The following is a 25,229-nucleotide window of genomic DNA, read 5'->3' as shown; positions in this document are numbered from 1 at the left end:
ACTGTATCAGAATCACCATAAAAACCAGACCAGACCAGACCTGTACACAATAGTCCAATTGAAGTATTATCAAGGCCTTGTAAAGAGGCAAAATGACTTTCCTATCTTTACATGTCAAGATTTGTTTCAGCATTGCAATTATCCTCCGAGTTGTATTCGCAATCTTTGCTACATGGCCCTTGAACTTCACCTTCCAATCTACGATAATTCCAAGATCCATAGCTTGATCAGTTTCTTCTACCATAATCCCACCAATATAATATCATTGGATATATCATGACACCAAAGTGAATGACTTTACATTTGCTAACATTGAATTGACAGCCATTTTCACATTGAGTATTGCATACAGCCACATTCCTGGTTACCCTGCCTGTCATTGGTTTGGCTTATTTGGCATAAAAACAGCAAAGGTCATACTGTGCCATAGTAAAGGTTACAGCTATATATAAAAGTTAAAGAAAATTGAAAACAATATGCATGTACATAAATTAAGTTAAACAATGCAGCATCTACATATAAACAGAATTACTGCAGAGGGCACAGGACCATACAAGGTCAAAACTTATAGCGGTACATAAATAGTCAACAATACAAGTTAATAAACAAAATGCATGTACAAAACCAAGCCAAAGAATGCAGTATCTACATATTGATAAAACTACAACATATGTTATTACAGGTACATAAACAGGCAAAAAATAATTATACAATATGTATGCATAAAAATTAAGTTTAGCAATATGGTATCTACATATAAACAAATTTACAACAAGGTTACACAAATATACAAGGCCAAAGGCTACAACAATACATAATTAGTCAAAAAATAAACTTAATAAGTAATATCCTTGTTAGATGTCATTTCCTTCCAGGAGGTTGACTACCATAAGCTTCCACCATGTATGGTTTTGTGCTTCTCTTTTTACATTCTGCATAGGGCAAAAAAGGTCCAGTCCTAAATTTTTCCCATCCAATCTGTTCTTTGTCTTCCTCTTCTTCTTTTTCCTTGCATCATTCTTTCTAGAAGTGTTTTTTGTAGGGATTGATGTGTTAGTATGTGACCAAGGTAGGTGGTTTTTCTTTTCTTAATGGTTTTCAACATAGTGCTATCTTCTCCAATCATCTCTAATATTTCTAAATTAGATTTTTTGGCAGTCCATAGGACTCTAAGAATTCTTCTGAGGATCCACATCTCAAAAGCTTTTAGTTTATTTTCACAATATTTTGGTATTGTCCAGGTTTCTGCTCTGTATAGCAGTACTGACCATACGTAGCATTTGGACAGCCTAATTCTTGTTTTTGAACAAGGGAAATTCTTGTGAATTTCCCTTGAGGTCAGAATATTTTTTGTGCTAATGAAGGTTGATCTAGCAATTTCTATTCTTCTTAATATTTCCTTATCACACTTTCCATTCTCTGTAATTAGTTGACTCAAATATATATAACTCTACTTGATCTAAGGTATTTCCTCTGATCTTAATATTTATATCGGGTATTTTCCCTTTCTCTCTGGTCACCAAGAATGGTTTTGGTTTTTTTGAAGTTGAAATTAAGTCCATATTTTTCACTTAATTTCAGCGCCTCTTTTAATAAGTAATATATATGTGTACAAAAGCTAAGTTAAGCAATACAGTATCCACATATAAATAAAATTACAGTCAAATGTGTTTGTACAAATTAATTATTTGTAAAAAATTAAAAGCATCATACAATCTGCCTGAGTGTATATGGCTTGGCTAGATAGGTAAAAATTTCATTCTATCTCGTGTAAAGTGCTGGCACTCCACCAGAATATGATAAATAGTGAGATGTGTATTGCATTTTTCACACATGGGACGGTCATCAGCCCTCAGATAAGAGTGTGCAAATAAGAGTGTGTAATATGACTGTGACCTGTCCAAAGCCTAGCAAAAACAACTTCCTCTCCTCTCTTTATACACTGATTAGAATGCCAATGCTTAATGTGATATAATTTGTTTGTCAATGCTTCCTGCCATGATGACTGCCATTGAGCAATTAGCTTAGAACCAGGGGTCGGCAACCTTTTCAGGCCACATTCAACTTTTATTTTTAATAATCAGGCCGCAAGCATTTAATTAAGAGAAAATAGTAAGTGAAAAAAATACTTAAGTTATCAATTTTTATTATATCAATCTTAAAAAAACAGAAATATTTAAAATACGAGATATGAAACAAGCATGAAAATGAAACTCCATGAAAATTATGATCACGTAAAAACAAAGTACAGTCGGGTCTCTTTTTATGCAGTAGATACGTTCCACAGAAAACCGCATATAAAAAATCGCATAAAAAAGGCCTAACTTACGTTGAAAAATTAGGGATACGTTTCATAATTTTCTAAAACTGCATAAAACCGAAGCAATGAATTAACATAAACCTAAAATCGCATAAAAAAGTTTATGAAAATTTAGGAAAATAAAAATACCTAAGTTTGTTTTAAAGCTTATTTAATTTTATTGAAAAGTAACAATTTTTTTTTTTTTACGTATTGTCATCAGCATTACCATCGCTATTAGACAATATTTAGCAACATTTGGGAACAGGTGCAAAATCACTATCATCACCAGAAGAGATAGTTAGCGCATCAGATATGTATGGTAAATGCAATGGTTCTTCACAAACAGAATTAGCTTCACCCTCGTTCTGTGCTGATTTTTTTCTTCTGACAATGTAATCAGTGCTTAAACTTTGCAATGACGATTTAACTATTTTTTTATACAACTTGCAATATCCAAACATACAGTTCTTCAGCTCATGTCGGAATTTAAAGGCTCGTTCAGAATTTGTGTCATTAACAAGAAAATGATTTTCCAATTTATTACACAGTTCAAGACTTTCTCGAATTATATCTGCAGTGAGGGGGAGAGATTTTTTTTCCGCTTCACTATCGTTTTCTGGATCTTCGACGATATCTAAAGTTAATCGATATCAAAAAATATCTGAACAATAGATTAAGTGTTAACTAATAAATATTTATTAAACCTACTAGTTTCACCAAACTTTAGTTGTTGGCATCTTCAGGGTACAAGCACTTAGGTTAAAAAACATTACACAAATATGAATAACTGTAAAATTCTAACGATTATAGTTACAAACTTTTGTAACTATAATCTTTCTAAATACCAGAGAAGTCTAGCATTAACCATTTTCTCTAGTATCTTGCAAAGACAGCTGATCAGAGCAATAAGTTGGTAATTATTTGCTTGTGTTGGATCCTTTCCTAGTTTTGGAATAGCAATGACAACTGACTTGTGCCAAGAATCTGAAACTCTTCCTGTGCAAGTATTCTGTTGTATATTAAGAGAAGAAGACCAATAGATGAAGGTAGATGTTTTATCATTTCATAATGGATGTCATCAGGCCCTACTGCACTAGGGTGAGACTGTAGAAGAGTTCTTTTTAGTTCCTCCTTAATAAATGGCTGATTGTATGGCTCAAGAACATTGGAAGAAAAATTTATCCTTTGATTCATTGCTGAGATTCTGGCAAAATTTTCTCCCAAAGTGTTTGCAATAGCTTTGGGATCAGCAATAACACTTCCATTGTGGTCTAAGGTAGACAGTGTGTGTGCTGTGTATCTACTTTTCATTTTCCAGATCTTATCCCATATAATTTTTGGACTGGTCATTTGATTAATTGATGTAGTAAATTGGATCCATGACTGTTTTTGCCTCTGAATCCTCACATAATGTGCTTTGGCCCGATCACACTTAAAAGCTATTAAGTTTTGGATTCCACATCATCTTTTTCTTATAAATCTCTCACTCTCCTGCTTAATTAGATTACACATCCATTTCATTCTTACCCTACTTATTCTTTGAACTCTAGGGACACATTCCAATATTGATTGCATCATTCAAGTATTTTTTAAGTGCTTCCCATCCAACAACTTAGACCAAGGCACAGAACCCAGGTGGGGTATCTACGAAATATACCCCATATTCTATGTTGATATTTTTTTGGCTGTCTAGCATTCTGGGTTCCACCAAGGCTTTGGATAGAGTGGAAACAGAGATGATATTTTCAGGATGGAGGCTGTTGTTGCCTGGACAATGTACTCTATTATATAGTTTACCGCTTCATTGATACGTGTTTGACTGACGGCATCAGCATTCAATTTTGCAAGATGAGAAAAAGTGTTCCAGTCAGCCTGGTCCATTTCCATATGGATATTCATGTGGGTAAACATGGTTCCTATGAAGACATTTTGCAAAGAAGAGGAAAGCGACTGCTTACATATATGTTCTCTTCAACGTCCCATGTGAGTAGCGGAAGAATGGAAGGGGAGCAGATTGTAAGATCAACTGCAGAATATGAGCAGGTAGACATATGGAAGAAAATATTCAGTCTATTATTCAAAAGGGAGAGGTCATTATTATCAAGCATTCTTTCAATGATTCGACTTTGTCTATTAGTGTTGGCACTACCCCCCGACAGAGTATTGTGACCATTAAAGTCACCCATCAAAAACTATTAAGTTTAGGCAGTTGCAAGATAAGGTTATCAAGATCAATTTCATTTAACTCAGCACTCGATGGTAAATAAATTGAACATACTGTAATAAAAAATCCCACAGAGAGGCGAATCGCTACTGCTTCAGTCATGTATGAGAGGATGCGAATCTTGGAGATTCGCATCCCCTCAATACATGACTTTTTGATATTTGACAGTCAGCCACTCTCTTATCGTGCCAACAGATTCCCCTTATCTAACCCAATGGCAAGATTATTAAAGAACATGAGAAAGTTGCTCAAACATGACTTTCCTTTAGTAAATCCATGCTGTTCATTGCAAAGTAGAGATTCTATCAACCCATTTTTGAATGCGATCCCTAACTAACTTTTCCAATATGTTCACTTTCTCTCCTGAGACACTGATTGGTCAATAGTTGAATGCATCAGTTGTTGCACCACCCTTATGCAATGGGATTACCATCATTCTTTCCACTCTTGCGAAATCTTCCCTGTTCTAAGACTCAAATTATGTAGCCTGGTAAAAGGAATAGCTTGTTCAGCTGACACTCTTTTAGCACCCGTGCTGATATCTCATCAGTTCTTACTGATGAATTCTTATTCTGTTTGTGTAACAGCTCTAATACCTCCTCCTCATACATCTGAGTTTCTTCATCCAGTGAAGAGGTAGCAGTGAGAGCAGAATGTTGAATACACCAGGTTGATAGCTTTTAGCAAAACAACCATTCATTAGTTGAACAATCTATTTTGCATCTGTCACCTGCATACCATCTGCTTTCAGTAGTTATTCTTTCATATTCATTTTACTTAGAGCATAATGACAGAATTCTTTTGGGTTGTCTTTAGCTCACAGAGCCAGTTCCCTTTTCATACTCAGACTTAGCTTTCCATACAGCAATTGTGACTCTCTTGGCTTGCTCCTTATAAGTTTTGTAATTGACACCATCCTTATACAGATAGTATCCCTTCCACATCATCTTTTTCTTATAAAGCTCTCACTCTCCTGCTTAATTAAATTACACATCCATTTCATTCTTACCCTACTTATTCTTTGAACTCTAGGGACACATTCCAATAATGATTGTATCTTAAGTGCTTCCCATCCAACAACTTATACCAAGGCACAGAACCCAGCATACTCTTCAGCTGGTTATAATTTCCTGCTTTGTTATTCAGCATGTAACTTTTTCTGAATGGAACATTCATAAACTTAGCCATTTCCCAAGTAAGTATTACACGATCAATATCAACTGGAGGCAGAATAGTTAAGTGAAATCCCCTCTGACACTATAATCAGATCTGACACTCTTTCATCTAGAGTTTCTTCTGTCATATTCTGCTTTAGGAAGTTGTCTTGCAACAGCTCAATAAATTCAGATTCATTCTTGTCATGAGATTTCACTGTAATGTAATGAATGTTCAGATAAGTCCTACATTATGATTACTTGTTTCTAAACCATCATCTTTATTTGGCAAAACACTAGGTCTGTAACAACACCCCACTGGGTATTAGATTTTGTTAGATTTCGCTTTGCACCAGATGGCTTCAAACTCATTGCTACATGAAAAACTGTTACTAGTACTGCAGTCATAGGTCTCAACTCTAACTGGATTCAAGTCATCCAAAAATCATTAGCAGCCCCCCCCCCACACACACACACGTGCGTGCGTGCACACACTCTCCTCTCCTTTATAAAAGTACTGGATACTTGATACCAGTTAGTATGTCTACATCTGATAGTCAAGTTACACTAATGCCTACAATATGAAGTCCTAACGTACTGCCTAAGGCAATAAACTGTACCCCTTTGTTTTTCTTAGCATTCATGTACAGACAAATTATCTGCAAGGTTATTTGTATAGTCTTCGCTATAGTCTGGGTGACAAAGTTAGACAAGTTGCAGAGATCTGTTCTTATCTAGTATCTTACTAATGCAGATATCCTTGAACATGCTTGATAAGTCCGAGCAGGACAAATACAAAATCATTCTTTCCTCAATCATTTCCATAATAATGCCCACTCCCATTATTAACACAGACATAAAACACTCAGTTTTAAACACAGAAATTGCTTACTACTCAGTTATTTTAAAATGATCTATTTCAATAGGAAATCATCTTCCTCTAGTCTTTTCTCATCATTAGAATCTAAATGAATAACTAGCTAAGATACATTCCCGTTTATCAAAATTTCATTAAAAAGGGCCTGAATCTTTGGAGACAGCATGAGAAACTAAGATAAATTGAGAAAATTATGAAGACAACCGTTGTCTAGATACTGGAAGAAATAAATAAAATAAACAAATTGTCATAAAAAATTTATCTATCGATATATATATATATATATATATATATATATAATTATTATTATTAAGAGAGACCTCCAGGGATTCAGAGACTCGTCAAGGGAGGCCACACACACACACACCAGCTATCATACTTATTCTTGATTTCATTCAAACTGCTTGCACTCACAACATCCAATGGCAATCCATTCCAATCGTGCACTACCCTCTGAGAGAAAAAATCTAGCCCTCACCCCCTTCTTAGGGTCTTCATTCTCAGCTTCCAAGGATGTCCTTTCCCCACCCTCCATAAATCGAAAAATTCCATCAATTGAAATCCTGTATGATCCTTTCAGAATCTCAATCATATCACCCCTCTTTCTCCTGTTTGCTAGTGTCTGCAGTCTACAAATTCTCAATCTGTCTTCATAATCAGTATTCCACAATCCTGATATCATTTTTAACACTCTCCTTTGTACTCTCTCCAATATATCAGAATCACAACGGAAACCATGAGACCAGACCTGTGCACAATAGTCCAAGTGAGGTCTTATCAAGACCTTGTAAAGAGGCAAAATAACATCCTTATCTTTACATGTGAACATTCGTTTCAGCATTGCAATTATCTTTGTGCCTCCACCAATTTAATACGACATTGGATATCTAATCACACCGAAGTGAATGACTTTACATTTATTCACATTGGACTGACACCCATTTTCCCATGCCCAGAATTCTAGCCTATTCAAATCATTCTGCAAATACTGCATATCAGCAGCATTCCCGATTACCCTACTTATCTTTGCATCATCAGCAAAAAGCTGTATGTCGCTTGACAAATCCTTCTCAATATCATTACTGTACAGATTGAATAACAGTAGACCAAGCACTGATCCTTGTGGTACACAACTAGTTATCTTAATCTTGCAGACTCGCATCTCATGTATACCACTTTTTGATATCTGTCAGTCAGCCATCCTCTTATCCATGCTAATATTCTATAACCCAAACTCATTTTTTCCAATTTATGCGACAGCCTACCATTCTGCATTCTGTCAAAAGCCTTAGCAAAATCCAAAAATATCATGGTGTATCCATTCCCCTTGTCTAGTTCAGTGGTAACATTGTTATAGAATATGAGCAAGTTGCTAAAATATGACCTTCCCTTAGTAAACTCATGTTGTTCATTGCAAAGTAGAGATTCACTGTCAACCTATTTCTGAATGCGAGTCCTAACCAATTTTTCCAAAATCTTCACCATCTCTCCTGAGATATTAATTAATCGATAGTTGGATATGCCGGTCTTTGCACCACCCTTAGGCAATGGAATTACTATACATTCCTTCCATTCATGCAGATCTTCCCTTTTCCGAGACTCATATTAAACAGCCTGGTCAAAGGAATGGCCAGTTCAGCTGAACACTCTTTTAGCACACGTGCTGATATCCCATCAATCCCTATTGCTGAATTCTTATTCAATTTGTGCAGCAGCTCTAATACCTCATCCTCATACACCTGCGTTTTTTCATCTAGTGAAGAGGTAATAGTGAGCTCAGTGTTGCATACACCAGCTTGATAGCATTTTATAAAATGGGCACTCATTAACTGAACAACTTCTTCTGCATCTGTAACCCTCACACCATCTGGATTTAAAAGAGTTAGTCTTTCATATTCTTTCTTTCTTTTATTTGCAGCATATCAATAGAATTCTTGTGGGTTGTCTTTAGCACACAGAGCCAGTTTCTTTTCATACTCAGACTTTGCTTTTTGTACAACAGTTGTGACTGTTCTAGCCTGCTGCTTATAACTTTCATAATGGACGTCATCCTGATGCACATGGTATTTCTTCCACATCGTCCTTTTCTTATGAATCTCTTGCTTAATAAGATTACACATCCATTTGACTCCTACTCTATTTATTCTTCAAACTCTTGGGACACATTCTGATATCGCATCATTTAAATATTGTTTGAATGCTTCCCATGCAGCAACAGATTGATCCCATTCCACTGAACTCAGTATACTCCTCAGTTGGTCATAATTTCCTGCTTTGTAGGTAACCTTTCTGAATGGAACATTCATAAACTTAATCACTTCCCAAGTGAGTACCACATGATCACTGTCACTAACCAGAGTTAAGTGACAGTGATTACGGAAGTGAAATGCCCTCTGACACTATAATCAAATCTAACATGCTTTTCCCTTGAGTTCCTTCTGTTAAATGCTGCTTGAGGAAGTTGTCCCGCAACAGCTCAATAAATGCATTTTCATTCTTCTCGAGATTCTACTGCTACCCAATCAATATTTGGTAATCAAAGTCTCTCATTATGATTACTCTTTTCGCGCTCATCTTTTCTATTTGGTGATGCATTTCTTCATCACTAGCAACCGATCCACCAGGTCTGTAACAACACCCCACTATATAATTGATCGTGTTAGATTCCACTCACACCAGATGGCTTCAAACTCACTGCCACATGAAATATTGTTACTAATAGTACTACAATCATAGGTCTCAACTCTAACTGGATTCAAGTCATCCAATATCATTAGAAGTATGCCACCCTCCTCTCCTATCCTCTCTCTATCCTTCCTAAAAATACTGTACCCTTGACACTTGATACCAGTTAGTAGGTCTGATTCTGATAGCCAAGTCTCCTAATACCTACAATCTGAGGTTGCAACATACTGACTAAGGCAATAAACTATCCCTTTGTTTCTGATACTCCTGGCATTCATGTATAGACATAATAATCTACCTGTTTGTTCTTTTGTATAGTCTTGTCTGCAATCTGCTTGACACAGTTGGGCAACTTGCAGATCTCTATTCTTCTCTAATGCCTTACACATGTAGACATCTTTGCGCATATACGATGGGTCCAAACCAGACAAACACAAAGCCGAAATCATTCTCTCCTCGTCAACATTTTCATGACAAAACTCATTCCCGTCATTAACACAATTATATAACATTATTGCTCTTACACTCACATTCACACCATTCCTCCCTTTATAATTTAGTTTCCCTGACTCTGTGTTAGGTCTCATACCTGTTATTAGTTTTTCTCATACAAATCCAGTCTTTCCTAAAACTTACTCCACACATCCAAAAACTGCATCCATTCCTTCTACACAGCCTATGCATCAAATTGTTTGCCATCATAGTCCTTCTTCTTAATTCGTTTTTATCATAGCGAGGTAAAATACTGAATATTTTCACTTTCTCACTCTTACCTCTTCCAACAACCCTTTCATGTCCTCTCTCATACTGAACTTATCACCAGTTAAGTCGTTGATGCCTACTACAACTACGATTTCTTTTACTTTTCTTTTCTGTTTTTGAATTGCTTATGTTATATTTTTAATTTTAAGCTCCAGGAAAACTCGATTTCATAACTTGCTCATCTGCAGCATGTTTTATTATAGAGTCAGCATACCAAATAACTTCTTTTTACTAACAATGTCACTTTGTAAAATTCGATGTAGCGTAAATTTTCCCATTTTTATTGCATCAACTTTTACAGGGATCACATCTAAAATTCACAAAAGTAAACTTGTAATTTTCTATGTAAATAATACTAAAAGCCCATCTATTAAAACCTAGAGGAATTAGCATGCTAAATTGTGTAAATAGAAGATGTCTGAAAATGTTAAGTTCAAGGGCAATGCCTTAGAAATAGGAAATATATTGATGTTAGTATTTTGTATAAAATGTAGAAGAAACCTTTCAGACCGATACCACCTTCAAGGTCAGTGTTAAAAGGGGCAGCATACATCTAACATGACTACGCCGTTCTGTTATTAATGAGATTAAATGTGCACTTCAGGGAGAGCTAGAAATCTGCGATTAAGAGAAGGTCGAGAGTTTGCACGGGAATGTTTGAGGGTCTCAAACCTTCGTCCAGGGTCCCACGAAAACTGAATATAAGGCATCATGGAAAAAGGGATCGACATCGACACCAGGAAAAGAAAAAGGAGGAAAAAGAGGAGAGAGCGTCGTCGATCCACGACTTTCGTCCAGCGAATGAGTTGCGACGAACAGCCCTAGGAGCTGATTAATTACCGAGGGAGCAGCGGTGTTGGACCAAATGCATTGCCAGTGAGACAATCTGCACGAAGCCACGACGTCAGACCTTCGCCTGAGTCTTAAAACGCCGGGAAATTGTGCTCCAGGCCCCACCAGATATTCGTCAATGAAACATCGGTGTTCATGAAATATCCTAGTGAAAGCCCAAGACCTGATACGGAAAGGAAGTCAGGGAATCTGTAAAGGAAATGTGAACAAGTGCTCTATACAGATAAAGAAGTCATGCGAGTTTGTTTTCAATGTAATTTTGTCTATGTTATGAGAGATTGTTTTAGAAGGACTGACAAGTTTATAGTTACTATATATAGTATGAAAATAATTTACATAAAGAGAAGTTTATATAAAGTGCATACAAGGCATGACAATTCCTAAATTATAAATGGCCTAATAATTTCTCATAAAATTGCTTAATAATTTGTGTTATGTTGAATGATTACGTAAATTTTCTAAAGGAAGTTTTCCTCTAAAGTGTTAAACTTAGAGTGGAGTAAGAAGTAATAATTCATTAATGTGTAATTGCTTCAGTATAAATAAACATGTTTGTTTTATTTACAAAGAGTGCCGCCTGATCTTTTATGCAATGCACTGTTTACAAATAAACGCGATCCTGAGTGGGGAGCTTACAAATAGCTATGACTTGAAGTTAAGTGTTAGCCACGACTGTAAAATATTATTAAGAAGGGCCTTAAGATAGAAAGTGAACTTTACTGGAAGTATTGATATTTCTTATACCACAAGGAGACCACTGGTGGCGCAGTCATTAATTCAAAAGTAAATTTCTGGAGATCTCCGGTATAAGTAAAGAATACTGAAGGTAGAGCAAAGAGAGTAAAAATTAATAAATGTATAAAAAGAAGAGAATAAAGTTAATAGAGTACAAAGTGAGGATTAAATAAGGTTAATGAAGAACAGAGATATACAAGAAGTAAAGTAAATTAAAGAAAAAGGAAATTAAATAGAACCTCAGTTCACAAAGTTTACAATAGACGAAAGATATTACAAATAGACATAGAACCAAAGTTTACAACTTACCTGATTTCCATTATTTCCTGACTTACCTGTTTCCTGGATTTGTTGTTTGTTATTTTCCTGTTTAATTTTCTTTTTCTCCCTCTGTTCATTTAAATGCCTCTCGACTTTTTGCAATTCCTGCATCGTCTCTCTGATCATCTGCTTCAACTACACTATTTTGGAGGTTAATTCATTTTCATTAACCTCCTCCATGTCTCCAATAACCTCGTTAGCAGGGCTAACCTTATTGTTCTTGCCTGCAGTGCTTTTTTTTTAGCATTACATTTCTTGCCCTTTTTTTTTGGCGCAATTCAAACGTGTACTAAATATTGAAATATCTTAATAAAAATATGTGATAAAATACTTCTTCTTATTGTGCTATCTTCTATCGAAGGTCAGCGGCCATCTTGGCGAACAAACTGCGCTCTCGTGCTAATCTGAGCAGTTGTGCACTGCTCTTTCCTGTCCACGTCTTGATGTTGTCAAACCATGATATTCTTTTTCTTCCTCTAGTTCCTTTGCCATCAATTCTTCCTATCAAAATAGTTTGTAGAAGTTGGTATTTGCTGTTTCTCATGATGTGGCCAAGATATGATGTTTTTCGTTTCTTGATTATTTGTACAAGATGTTTAGCTTTGCCAATGGATTTTAAGACATCTTCATTGGTAATTTTTTCTGTCCATGATATCTTTAGCATTCTTCTGTATAGCCACATCTCAAAGGCTTCGATTTTCTTGATGGTTGTCGCCTTCAATGTCCATGTTTGAACTCCATAGAGCAGAATAGACCACACGTAGCATTTCAGCATTCGGCATCTGACTTCCATGTTTAGGTCTTTATTGCAGAATAGTGTTCTCATTTTCATGAAGGACTGCCGTGCAACTTCAATCCTTGTCTTTATATCTATTTCTGGATCCCACTATTCATTAAGCCAGCAACCAAGATATTTATATCTTGACACTTGATCAATATTTTTCCCCATTGAGTGTCAGTTTCATTGATGAGGCTGGATGTTTGCTGATGATCATGTATTTTGTCTTGTTGATGTTTATATTTATTCCCATTCTTTGGCTTTCTATGTATACTCTGTCAATGAGTTTTTGGAGATCCATAATATTATCTGCAATTAGCACGGTGTCATCTGCATATCATAGGTTGTTAACAATCTTTCCATTTATTGTGATTCCCTCTGGACATTCTTCCAATGCTTTTTTAAAGATTACCTCTGCATATATGTTGAACAGGAGTGGTGAGAGCACACATCCTTGTCTCACTCCTCTTTTGTTGTTAATATCACTGGTGGTAATGTTGTCTAATTGAACGGTAGCTGACTGATTCCAATACAGATTTGTTATTAGTATTGTCTTGTTCGTCTAGCCTTATTTGTTTAAGGACTTCTATTAAGTTAGTGTGTCTGACTTTGTCGAATGCTTTTTCAAAATCTATGAAACACATAAAGACAGATTTCTGTTTTTCTATGCATTTTTGTATCAATATTTGGGTACAGAAAAGGGCCTCTCTAGTACCAAAACCATTCCGAAAGCCGAATTGTGTTTCACTTAGAGTTTCTTCACTTTTTCTATAAATACGATTCTGAATTACTTTCAAAATTATTTTTAATGTTTGGCTCATTAGACTAATAAGTCTGAAGTCACCACAGGAATTCGCTTTGGGTTTCTTTGGGATAGTGATAAATGTAGATTTGAGCCAATCTGATGGAAATTCATCACTTTCATATATTTTATTAAATAGTTTTTCAAGAAGTTTGATGTTATCTGGTTCTATTAATTTTAAAAATTCTGTTTGCACACCGTCTGGTCCGCTGGCTTTTCCTGTTTTACTTGTTCGTATAGCATTCTCTATTTCGCATTTCATGATTGCTGGTCCTTGAATGTTATCTTTTATAGGCTTCTGTCTAGTATCATTGAAAAGTTCTGTTACATATTTTATCCAAATCTGTGCTTTATTCTCTTCTTCTAGAACTATTTTCCCATTTTCGTCTCTTAGAGACACTATTTGCTTTTTCCTCAGTTTTCCAGAAATTTCGTTGATTTTCTTATACAGATTGAAATTATCATGTTTCTTCTGAAGTAGTTCAATTTCAGTACATAAATTTTTCATCCAATTTTCCTTGGCTTCTTTTATTTTTTTCTTGATGTTATGTGTTTCTGTATACCTGGCAAGGTCTTTGTTTTTGTCCATTCTTCTTGTATCAATAAGAGAAAGAATCTCATCTGTCATCCATTCCTGTTGTTTTATATTATTCACATAACCTACTTCTTCAATACTTGTTGTTACGATGGCATTCTTTAAGCTATTCCAAAGAGATTCCACACTTTTATTTTCTTCTATGTTAATCTGTTGTAATCACAGGTTAAGCTGTGTCTTGGCACTTTTATTTATGTTCGGATCTTTCAGTTTTTCTACATCAATTTTCTTTTTCTTCTTTTGTGATTTTTTAGCTGATTTTAATCTAAGACGTACTTCTGCAACTATGGGATTGTGGTCTGATGAGATATCTGCTCCAGGATAAGTCTTTGCACTCTTTATACTACTGTGGAATCTTTTATTTATCAGTATATAATCAATTTGATTTCTGACAATGTTATGTTGGTTATCTTGAGGCGATTTCCAAGTGTACAGTCTTCTGGGTGGAAGTTTAAACCAGGTATTTGCTATTGTTAGATCTTCTTCCTGACAGAACTGGACTAGGCAATCTCCTCTGTCATTTCTGGTGCCTAAGCCATGTTCGCCAACAATTTCTCCATCACCCCCCCCCTCTTCCCACTTTTGCATTGAAGTCACCCATCACTATGTTTATATCATGTTTCTTTGTTAGGTTTTTAATCTCTTTTAGGTGTTCATAAAACTCTTCAACATCTTCTTCACTTTTGTCAGCTGTGGGTGCATAAGCTTGGATGATATTTATGTTAACGGGGTATAATACTAAGTACACTAAAAAACACTAAAATCTATGCTAATATACTACAAAACACTAATTTTCTAAGGGAAAACACAAAATAAAACAGACATATCAGTTTTAAAATATACATCAGTTTAAAATTTCAGTATATTGTTGCATTTCTTATTTTTATAAGCATATCAATGAAAGTTTACCTTCTCTTGTGCCACATATCTTTAATCAGTTTCATGTAACTTTTTGCTAGACCAGGTTTCTTATCAGAACGTACAAAAGGTCCACATCCCAAAAAGAAATTTGTAAGCTGAGGGCTAGAAAGAAACCAAATATGTCTATGAAACGCATTAAAAGAAAAAATTTTATCAAGAATATCGGTATCTAATTATTGTTCAAAAAAATGAATTATTCATAAAATCATAGTTTGCTTTATAAAATCAATTTTATCCCAACCTATGAAAGTCACAAACCTGCATTTTATATCATGGATAAGCTAACATAAGGTAATCTATTCTGCTTGCTCTAGAGACCAAACATGATAATTTTGTCAAGTTCCCAATAAACAGGTTAGTGGAATTGTCACAGTGAGTAACGAATGTCATTTAGCATCTAAGAACTCAAACATCAATAAATCATAGCCTATTGGTTGGAGAGTGGCTATGCTGTTCATACAGCCAGCTGGACCTGGATGTGCACTATATGATAAAATGAGTTATTTGTTAAGTCAAGCATATCAATTCTAGCAATTAGTTAATTTTATCTGATCTATCACAGAAATCAGTCAGAACTATCAACCTGTCATATGTTGTTTGAGAAGTGCTTGCTATAATGTCTATAAAATGATCACTTTCCCTATAATGTCTACCAAATGATCACATCCATATATGTTGTACAAAAGAAAGAAATTTTTTCCCACTGGAATTGAACTACTAGTTCACCTGAACTAGAATAACTTCAAGTAACAAGTTTAGAAAAATAGACTTATCAACATACAACACCCAACTAATTTTTTATGTTAAGCCCATTACACGAGAGGTTGGCTGATGAACCTATAGTACATTAGTACGGTAATATGGGTAGTGGTTGGGAAAGGAGGAACTTGCTTACATTTGATTTAAAAGACTGCATATTGTATTCCTTGGGAAAAACAACAGAGGGAAGACTGTTCCACAATACAGCAGTTGCAGGGATGAAGGAGGAGGAAAAGAGACCTGTTCTGTAGGTTTCAAAGTGGACTGTGAAGGGATGTTGAGCAGCAGCTGCACGTGTTCCAACGTGCTTAGTACTAAGTTATGGAATTATTGATACTATTTCAGATGAACATTTCCCATGAAAATATTTGCAGAATACACATAGTGCAGAAACCAAACGTCTGTGCAAAAGTGTGTGTGTATGGAGAGGGTGAGTTGGTAAGAGATGGGTCATTAATAAGTCAAATTGATCTCCTCTGTATTGAGTCAAACATTTGAGAGAATTTTTAGGCCCCCCCCCCCCCATATGTGAGAGCAGTATTCAACAGCTGGGCAGATTTGAGATTGGTATAAAGTTAACAGCTGTCCAGGGATGAAGTGTCTTGAGAGAAAGAGAAATCCTAGTTTTTTTTAGAAGCTGAGGATGCAATGGTTGTGATGTGTTTGTGCCAGGATAGGCTTGATGTCAGGGTAACTCCAAGAAGAGAAATCTCATCCTGTCTGGAAATTTGGGTGTTGTTGAAAATAATACTCGAAGAAAATGGTTCTTTTTTGTGAGAAATAAGACAGAACTAAGTTTTATTAGCATTGAAATTGACAACGTTATCTGAACTCCATTGGAAGATGGCTTGGAGATCTGAATTGAGGGCAGTGGTGGTTGATTTTCTGTAGGTTGAGGTGAATTGTATATAGTAAAGTTTATCAAATGAATGTGCTGTCATCTGCAAAACTGTGCATTAGGTTGGAGGTCAACTGAAGGGTCAATGATATATAACAGAAGGAGGGCTGGAGAGAGGACAGAATCTTGTGGAGCCCTAACATTAGTTGAATGGTGAGAGGATAAAGAACCATCTACCATTACACAGAAAGCTGACAATCCAATTACAGAAATCCTGAGACAGACCAAATGATGGTGGTTTGCTTAGTAAGCCTTTACCATACCTGGTCAAAAGCTTTGGAGGTATCAAATGCAAACACTTAGGAATCACCAAACTTCTCCATAATATTTCTCCAGAGATGGGTGACATTTGTGAGCAGATTTCCTCTTGATTGACAGCAACGGATCCATACTGGGTCGGCTGGGTACCTTCAAGGTAGTGTAGGAGTTGGGAATTGATGATTTTTTTCCATAATGTTAGACAGGACTGAGGTGAGTGAAACAGAGTGATAGACAACAGTGATTTGTCGTCCTTCTTGGGAATGGGTTGAATATAGGCCAATTTCCAAGCTGCGGGATAGATACCAGTGGAGTAAGAGAGTATATACAGGCGACATAGACAGGTAAAAATATATACAGGCAACACAGGATAGGAGTCAGTTCTTGTGCACAAATTTTCAAGACTACCGGAGGAATGCCATCAGGGCCAGAGACTGTTTTTTTTTATTTTTTGTGTATGTGTGTGTGTGTCTAATTTGGACAGTATTTTTCTGATCTCTTCCTATCAAAAGAATATAAGGCGCATTATATGTTGGGCATCTGGAATGGTTGTGGGGCATTTACCATTGTCAGTTATGCATGCATTGGAAGCAAAGTGTGAAGCCAGGAGATTGGTTTTTCTGTGGGTGATGAAGCAATGGAGCCATCTGGGTATGATAGGAGTGGGAATAGTGTTGGGAAAAGGTTACGACCAATTGCTTTGGCGAGAGACCAAAAGGCTCTGCTGCTGCTTGGACAGGCTACTAGTTTCCTGCTTTTTGCTTTTTCAAAGTCTGTTTTGGAAGTTTGATAGTTTTCTTGCATATATTTCAGGCTTGAGTATAAGCATTAAGGGGATAGAGTTATTGATATGAGACAGTTATGGTATGCATGATATTTCATTTGTACAGCTTTAGCACATCTTTTGGAGAACCAGAGTTTAGTTAGGGAATGGCAGTTCAGAGTAATGTTGGGAATGTATGTTTCCATACCAGTGAGGATTACTTTGGCGATAAGTTTGGGGTTGGAAGGCCAGAAGGAATAGTCCAACCATGGGAATGGGGGGCATATATAAGTCATAGAGGCTGTCCCACTTGGCACTGTTATGCTTTTATCTGGATAATTTTGTGTTAAAAATGTCATGCTTTAATATTTCTCACTGCTTGCCATTGTTTTATATTATTAGGTTTATACTTTTTCCCCCTTCCAAACTGATGAACCCAAGAGTACATTGGGGGAGGAAATGAGAAATATCTAACTGAACATGAACAGCTTAAGGAGGCAAGAAATTTAGGTAAACAGATGAAAATATTTCACTTCAGCTACAAAAAAACAAACCGATTACTGCTTTACTGACAAAAACAGAAGCAATACATTTATATTCATGTATTATTTTAAATTACAAAAAGCACTATAACCACCTCTAATAAAGAGGAACCTACAAAAAAGTACAGTCCATGCTAAACAAAAAGAACTTTGTCACTAAAATAGGCTAAGTCAAGTATCTGAAAGTATAACCTACACTGCACCAAGATGTGAACTCCACTCCACTGAAATTCTCAAGTGAATTCCAGATACATGAGATTTATGTCCATTGTTAAGCACTACAAAAATTACCAGTTAATAACTTAAAAGGAATAACTATTCAGAATAAGGATAAAACATCTATTTCATATAAGGGTTTAGTTGACATGTTGCTGTTTTAAGGATACTTGTGACATAAGACAATGATAAATGCACGTAAACACAAGAAAGATATTTAATTAACCAGATGTTTCGGTCTGAAATAGCAGACCATTCTCGGTGGTATTACAAGAACAGTTATAAAAAATACAAGCTAGAATATTAACAATACATCGTTTAAAATAGAACAAGCTGCATGATGTTATATCACTAAGTATGAAACGGAATATTTTGAAGTAGAGCCATGATTAAAAAAAATAAAAAAATTAATGAGTAATCTTGATTAAACTTTCCCAGATTTTTGATATAGATATACAGTCATTACAATTCAGGTTGGGATGATGGAGCAAGGCCTCCACGCTTTCCTTGAACAAACGTTCAAACCTATAACGGGATCTATGTAAGAGGCGAGTCCTGGACTAAAGGATGTTGTGGTCAGTTCAATCCCATGCTGAGCCAATCCAGACTTTTCAGGTTTGTTGTGAAGAATGGATTGATGTTCTTGGATTCTTTTTTCAAGAGAACGTCCAGTTCTGTCCAAAATAGGATAGATCACAGTTGCACAGAATTTGATAAACTCCAGAAAGAGAAAAAGTTAAGCATTTGTCTTTAGGAGAAGGAAAATGAGAAGACAATTTGTTAATAGATGAATAAGTAGCTGTTAAATCATATTTCTTTAAAATTCTTGCGATAGGTTCTGAAATACCGGAGATATAAGGAATTGGCACTCGACGTATTGAAACTTTGTTTTGTGGGGGATTATAAGAATTGAGAAGATGTTGAGTACTTTTTTCAGAAAAGCCATTGTTTCATGTGTTGTTGGATAGTAAAAAGTTCTTTCTGTAGATAATCAAAGGTAGAACAATTAGTTTTTGCTCTTCTGATGAGACATTTTATAATTCCTGTTTTTTGACATGGATGATGGGGTGATTCTTTAAGAATATAATGACCTGTGAACGTTGGTTTCCTGTATACTGTAGATGTAAGAATATTTGAAGGTGACTGGATGAGGAGAACGTCTAAAAAAAGATAACTGGTTGTTTTCTTCTATTTCCATAGTAAACTTTATACGATGATGCAAGGAATTGATACTGTTTAAAAAAGAAGGTAAAGAGTTTTTGCTATGTGGCCAAATAGTAAAGATGCCATCTATATATCTTACCCAAAAGGATGGTTGAGGGAAAATGGATGAGAAGAGAACTTTTTCTAAATGTTCTAAATAAAAGTAGGCTAAAGCAGGAGAAAGAGGACTTCTCATGGCCGTTCCTTCTACTTGGCTGTAAAATTTATTTTGACATACGAAATATCCAGAATGTATTACGAAATCGAACAGTTTTATAATGTTTTCAGGAAAGATGTCAGCAAGTAATTTTAAAGTTTCCTTGAGAGGTACATTGGTATATAAAGATTCTATATCAAAGCTAACCATAAGATCTGTAGGTTGTAATGAGACATTTTTTAATTTTTCTAAGAAATGTGAAGAGTTCTTTAAAAAAGAATTAGAGTTGCCAATGTAATAAGATTTCAATAATTTAGCTAAATATCTGGCTATGCGGTAAGTAAGAGAATCAATACAATCTACTATTGGACGGAGAAGACAGTCAATCTTATGAATCTTTGGAAGACCATAAAATTTAGGTGGTCTTGCAAAATGAGTTTTAAGTCTTTCAATTGTGTCTTTATCTAAACTGATGACTTCATCTAAGAGAGAATTTAATTTCTTTAGTTGTCTGTTGGTTGGATTATGATCAATTTCTTTAAGAAATTGATTTTTGCTTGTAACCTACCTTGTATAACTGAAAATTTTCCTAATTTAAGTTATTTTGGTAGCATTTTCCCCATGAAGGATAAGAATTTGATGTTTTAAGGATACTTGTGACATAAGACATAAAATGGTGCAACAACAAGATTATTCCCAATTCTCTACTTAAGGCCAAGCTTCCTCCTTCCAACATATCTCCTTCTGAAATGAAATCTTTACAGTCCTTGAGAAAAAATAATCACCTCATTATCGCCAAAGCTAACAAGGGAAAAGCAACTGTAGTTATGGACTCAGCAAATTACAGAAGAAAACTTTCTCTTTTGCTTCGAGATCACTCCACATATCAAGAAATTGATAAAAAAAAATTTTTTTTAAATTAATGTTAAGCACCTGTTGCTTATATTACTGTAGGTTTAGCTGAAATGGGATGGCATGATGATTGCTAGTTCTGAACAGTGCTCATGAAATATCCACAGAAGAAGTATAATGCAGACAGTAACCCTCCGAGAACCTAGCTGACTGGATGAGTCTTACAAGAGAAGGGTCATCATCACTTACCCAAAATGACATCTTCTGGGTAAGCATTAAGAATTGTTTGAGAGGTTTTAAGTGAACCACCAAAAATCTGAAAACATTTCAGGATTGCAAAGATTTGTGATGCATACAAAGTTATTAGATGGACAGATGAAAAGTAATGTCTCAAGAGGAAAAGGACGACAAGTTTTTTTTTTTTGTTTTTTTTAAGCTGAGGATGCTACAGAATTGATGCGACTATGACAGGAAAAGGCAGGAGTAAGAGTCTGTTCGAAAGGTGAGATCTGGTCTTAATTAAGCTGAGCATTATCAAATGTGAGGGAAATGTGGAGGGGGGGGGAGCTAAGGTCTTTTTCATTGATGGGCTGTTATCATTTAATTAAAGGATGGCATGAAAGCAGTGCTTATAGCGCTGATAGTAAATGATCTCGAAACTAACATGCAGTGAATGACCAGAGAGAAAATTGGCAAAGGATAGAAGGCAATCCATAAGATGACAATATGCTGAGAAGTCCTCGATGCCAAATTCTATCTAATGTCTAGGACAGTGTTTCTCAAACTTCAGATATCCATGTACCCCTTCTTAAATTTTCATTATTACCAAGTACCCCCTAATTAATTAATTAAAAAATAAATTCAAAATTAATTTAAATTAATTTAAAATATTAATGAAAATTAAATGTCTATTTTATTTGAATTTATATGTTCATGTAAACAAAAAAATATGATTTATTTTTAATTTTTGGTTCTCTAGAGATGTCAGACGACACACACTTATCAATTTCATTTGATTCAGATGCAATATCAACATTTTCTTGTTGCTTACAGCTACTTGTATTTGCTATATTGTTCTCTTTCGGGGGTTTTATAAATCCAATCTTTAACCAATGATCCATATGTAAGAATTTGAAAGCTAAAAAAAAATACTGTATTTACTCGAATATGACTAAATTTTTTCCCAAAATTAAAGCTAAAAAATCGTGTTGCGAGATATCTGCGGGAATTTGCGGAAATTAAGGTTTTCAGAAAAAACTGAAAATGGTGCGACTTACCAAGAAGCTCCTACTCGCTATCACTACTTTTGGCATCGAGAACAGTTTCTCTGTGTGCATCGTCAAAGTCATCTACCCAAATAGCGTCATCTTCTTTCCCATTATTTCAAGCAATATTTACTAGTAATTTACAAGAATTGAGATACGTAGAGCAGCAAAGAACTGCATATGTTTGGTGTATTATAAACAAAATCATGCGAACCAAAGACAAATTAGCATTTCAACAGTTGAGTTGAAATGCTAATTCCCTTCAACCGAATTCCATAATATCCGAAACACATTCACTATATATTTCTTAGTTTTAACACGTTAACGACGGGGGTGGTGTCAAGCAAAACCATATGTTCCACCGGCAACATATGGTTTTGCTTGTCTATAAATAATTTTCTGTTGGAGAGGGGATGTGATTCATTAGTTAGTGTCGTTTTATTCCGGTTGTCTCTAATTGCACTGTTTGTTGAAAAATATAATGCCTCCTTTAATTATGCATAGCCGAAAATTGCCACGTACTCCCCTAACGACCTTTCGCATACCCCCTGGGGCACACGCATACCACACTTTGAGAAACAGTGATCTAGGAAATGTCTAGTAAAACAACAAAAGTTTCTGCAAATTCTCCCATGGCACATGTCCAGATGTGGGTGATGTAGGCAAGGAGATATGCAGTGTATGGTCACTGATTAATTAACAATTTTGATTACAGTTTTTTCACTTGGTTATAAATTAAAGATGCCAAAAAATTTATATTATGTTTAATTTTTTATCCAAGTGTAAGAAGGGATATCAAGGTTGAAGTAATGCAGAAATAATATATCTCCCATATTAAGCAGAGAAAAGGTATATCATCTTATTATTAAATTACTCTAGATCAGAGATAATTGTCGAACGTTATTTCACTTGGTTATAATAGAAATTAAAGATACCAAGAAATTATATTCTTGGTTTAATCCTTTATTCAAGTGTAAGCAAACAAAGCTTGTACTTGAAGTATCTTCATGACTGGGCTGCTTGTGCATAGAGTCTAATGACTTCACATCAATTACCTTAGTACATCAACTTTAGGTGTGTATAATGTTTCAGCATTATACACATCCAAAAGGATGTGTGTGCTTTGCATTATGAGATACTAAGGCAATGATGTAAAGCCATTGAAAGTATATGGGATCTAATATGTATGATGTCTTGAGCAGAAACTGGATGTAACCAGAGAGGGATTTGCATATGACTTGTTTGGCCATTTAAAGAAATACATACATAAGGCTGCTAAAGAGACCCTTGGAAAGGAAGTTAAAAGGCAAGGAAATACAGAATGGATAAGTCAACAAGTGAAGGAGAAGATGGAAGAAAAGAAGAGAACATATAAGAGATGTAACACCCTTCAGGAGAGAGAGAGGGGCATAACAATATTAAGAGACATGTGAAAAGAATGATAATTAAGGATAAAGAAGAAGAAATGTGGGAAAGAAAGTGAAGTGAAATCAAACAGCTGGTGGAATACAATCACTCTTCAGAGGCATGGCGATTTGTGTGACAGGTACAAGCCCCTTAACACATCTCGAGCAGGACTTAATATCATTTCCCTCCGAGAGATATTATAAATAATGAAGGGGGATACAAATCCTTTGATGTTTATCTGCCAGTAAACGAAACTCTAAGAGCTAGGACTAAGATCTATGAGTTTCATACCAAAAAACTATTGGCAAATCCAAGTGTAAGTAACCACTTCATAGTACAACACCAAGGCAACTCGTATCAAAGGTGGAGCAAGCTCCCTCACTATCCTTGATATTTTTCTCATAATGTAAAAACACAGCCCCTAGGGGATGTAATACTATAATTACATTATGAGGAGAGGTCACTACCCAGACCGGTTTCAACCTTTTTTGAGGTCTCATCAGTGAGTAGGTAGACCCGGAAGATAACAAGGTTTAAGTGAAAAGAACTTACATACCTTCACTATACGAATGCCATAAAGGTGTGCCTGTATATTATAACATAGAATAAAAGCCAAAAAGCTCTTATTCTATTATTATTATTGCTCTGTAAACCTCTAAGGAAAGAACTCAAAATCCAAGACAGAAAAAAAAACTAAGGACTCCGAGATAATTAGAGAAGTGCACTAAAGGCATAAAAAATTCATGTCAGTCAATTATTGTAAAATTGACAATTGATACAATTTCTCTGTTTTAAAGATTCTTTGATTAAAATTCTCTGTTTTCAAGCAACTACAAGAAACCAGATCAAAACCATCCACAGAGACCTCGAGTCATGAACAAGTAAGTAATGAGGGAGCAAGCAGAGGGGGAAGCACCCCAATGCTATAACTGCAACAAGTTTGGGCACGTTGCCAGGTACTGTTTCCACAATAAAAGAAAATTTTATAGAAGTAAGCATTTTGCATCAAATATGCTGGTTACTCGCAACCATCCCACAAGCAGATCAAGAAGATTAAGTAGAGAATTTAAGGAACAATGCACTAAACCCATGACTGTCATTCAAGGAAGAATAAGGGGAATACAGTGTGATGTTTTATTAGATACTGGATCCCAAGTTTTGGTAATAACTGGATCGCTATTCAAAAGATTAAGGTCCAGAGTATCTATCTGTGTTACAAGGCTAAGGAGACATGTTAAGCTAAGTGGAATCGCAAATCCCACTATTTATGTGCCAAGAAAATTAAAGGTAAACATGTGATTGCCTGGCTTCAGTTTATATTTCATACCTGAGTTACTCAATTCTCCCAGAGACTTCTCAACGTGGGACTCAAATAATATTGGGAACTGACTTCTTAAAAAGTCATGGGTTCACATGTAATTTCGGCACCCAGGAAGTCTCGGGGATACTCAGAAATTTCGAACTGATAGAGCCAGTGAGGGTAGAATGATAAACAACCACAACTATAGGGGAAATAAACAAGCTGAGGTGAGTGAGAATGTAAACGGAAAGGAAGAAAATGATCCCTTAGTAGTTAGAGGCATCCGACAAGATGATGTGGGAAAAACCTTTCACATCTCAAGTGTGAAGGTGGCAGTAGGTCAAGAGGAAGAATTGGAGCTTACAGGAAGTCAAGATAAAAGCACAATGGAAATAAATTTTATAGAGAAAGAAGAAGGGAACAACGACAGACGGCCTACCCGTCCAGATCACGTACTGTTACGTACCCTAGCTAAACTACAGAGGATTCAAAAGGGAAAAGAAGGTAACAGAAATGAATGCACAAATTTTGAAGAAAACAGAAAGAGAGCATGGTATAAAGTGAAAAATAAATGTCCAAGGAGTAAGTTAAGCACCGACTG

The 25,229-nt window shown here is 35.5% G+C and overlaps 1 protein-coding gene across 2 annotated transcripts in view; it reads right to left on the bottom strand.

The window, feature by feature from the left end:
• LOC150092420 (ubiquitin carboxyl-terminal hydrolase 20-like) overlaps positions 1-25,229 on the bottom strand; it is a 416,458-nt gene that overhangs the window by 337,288 nt on the left and 53,941 nt on the right. For both annotated transcript variants that reach the window (XM_090415144.1, XM_090415145.1), the window contains exon 6: positions 14,997-15,110. In XM_090415144.1, coding sequence (XP_090271270.1) covers positions 14,997-15,110 — 114 coding nt within the window. The remainder of the gene's footprint in view (positions 1-14,996; positions 15,111-25,229) is intronic.

Source organism: Typopeltis vanoorti, chromosome 26, assembly GCF_054136105.1.
Source record: "Typopeltis vanoorti isolate ZY-2024b chromosome 26, IOZ_Tvanoo_1.0, whole genome shotgun sequence".
In the NCBI taxonomy this organism is placed as follows: Eukaryota; Metazoa; Arthropoda; class Arachnida; order Uropygi; family Thelyphonidae; genus Typopeltis; species Typopeltis vanoorti.
Note: the sequence above shows the minus strand (reverse complement) of the source record. Positions and strands in the feature narration are given on the sequence as shown.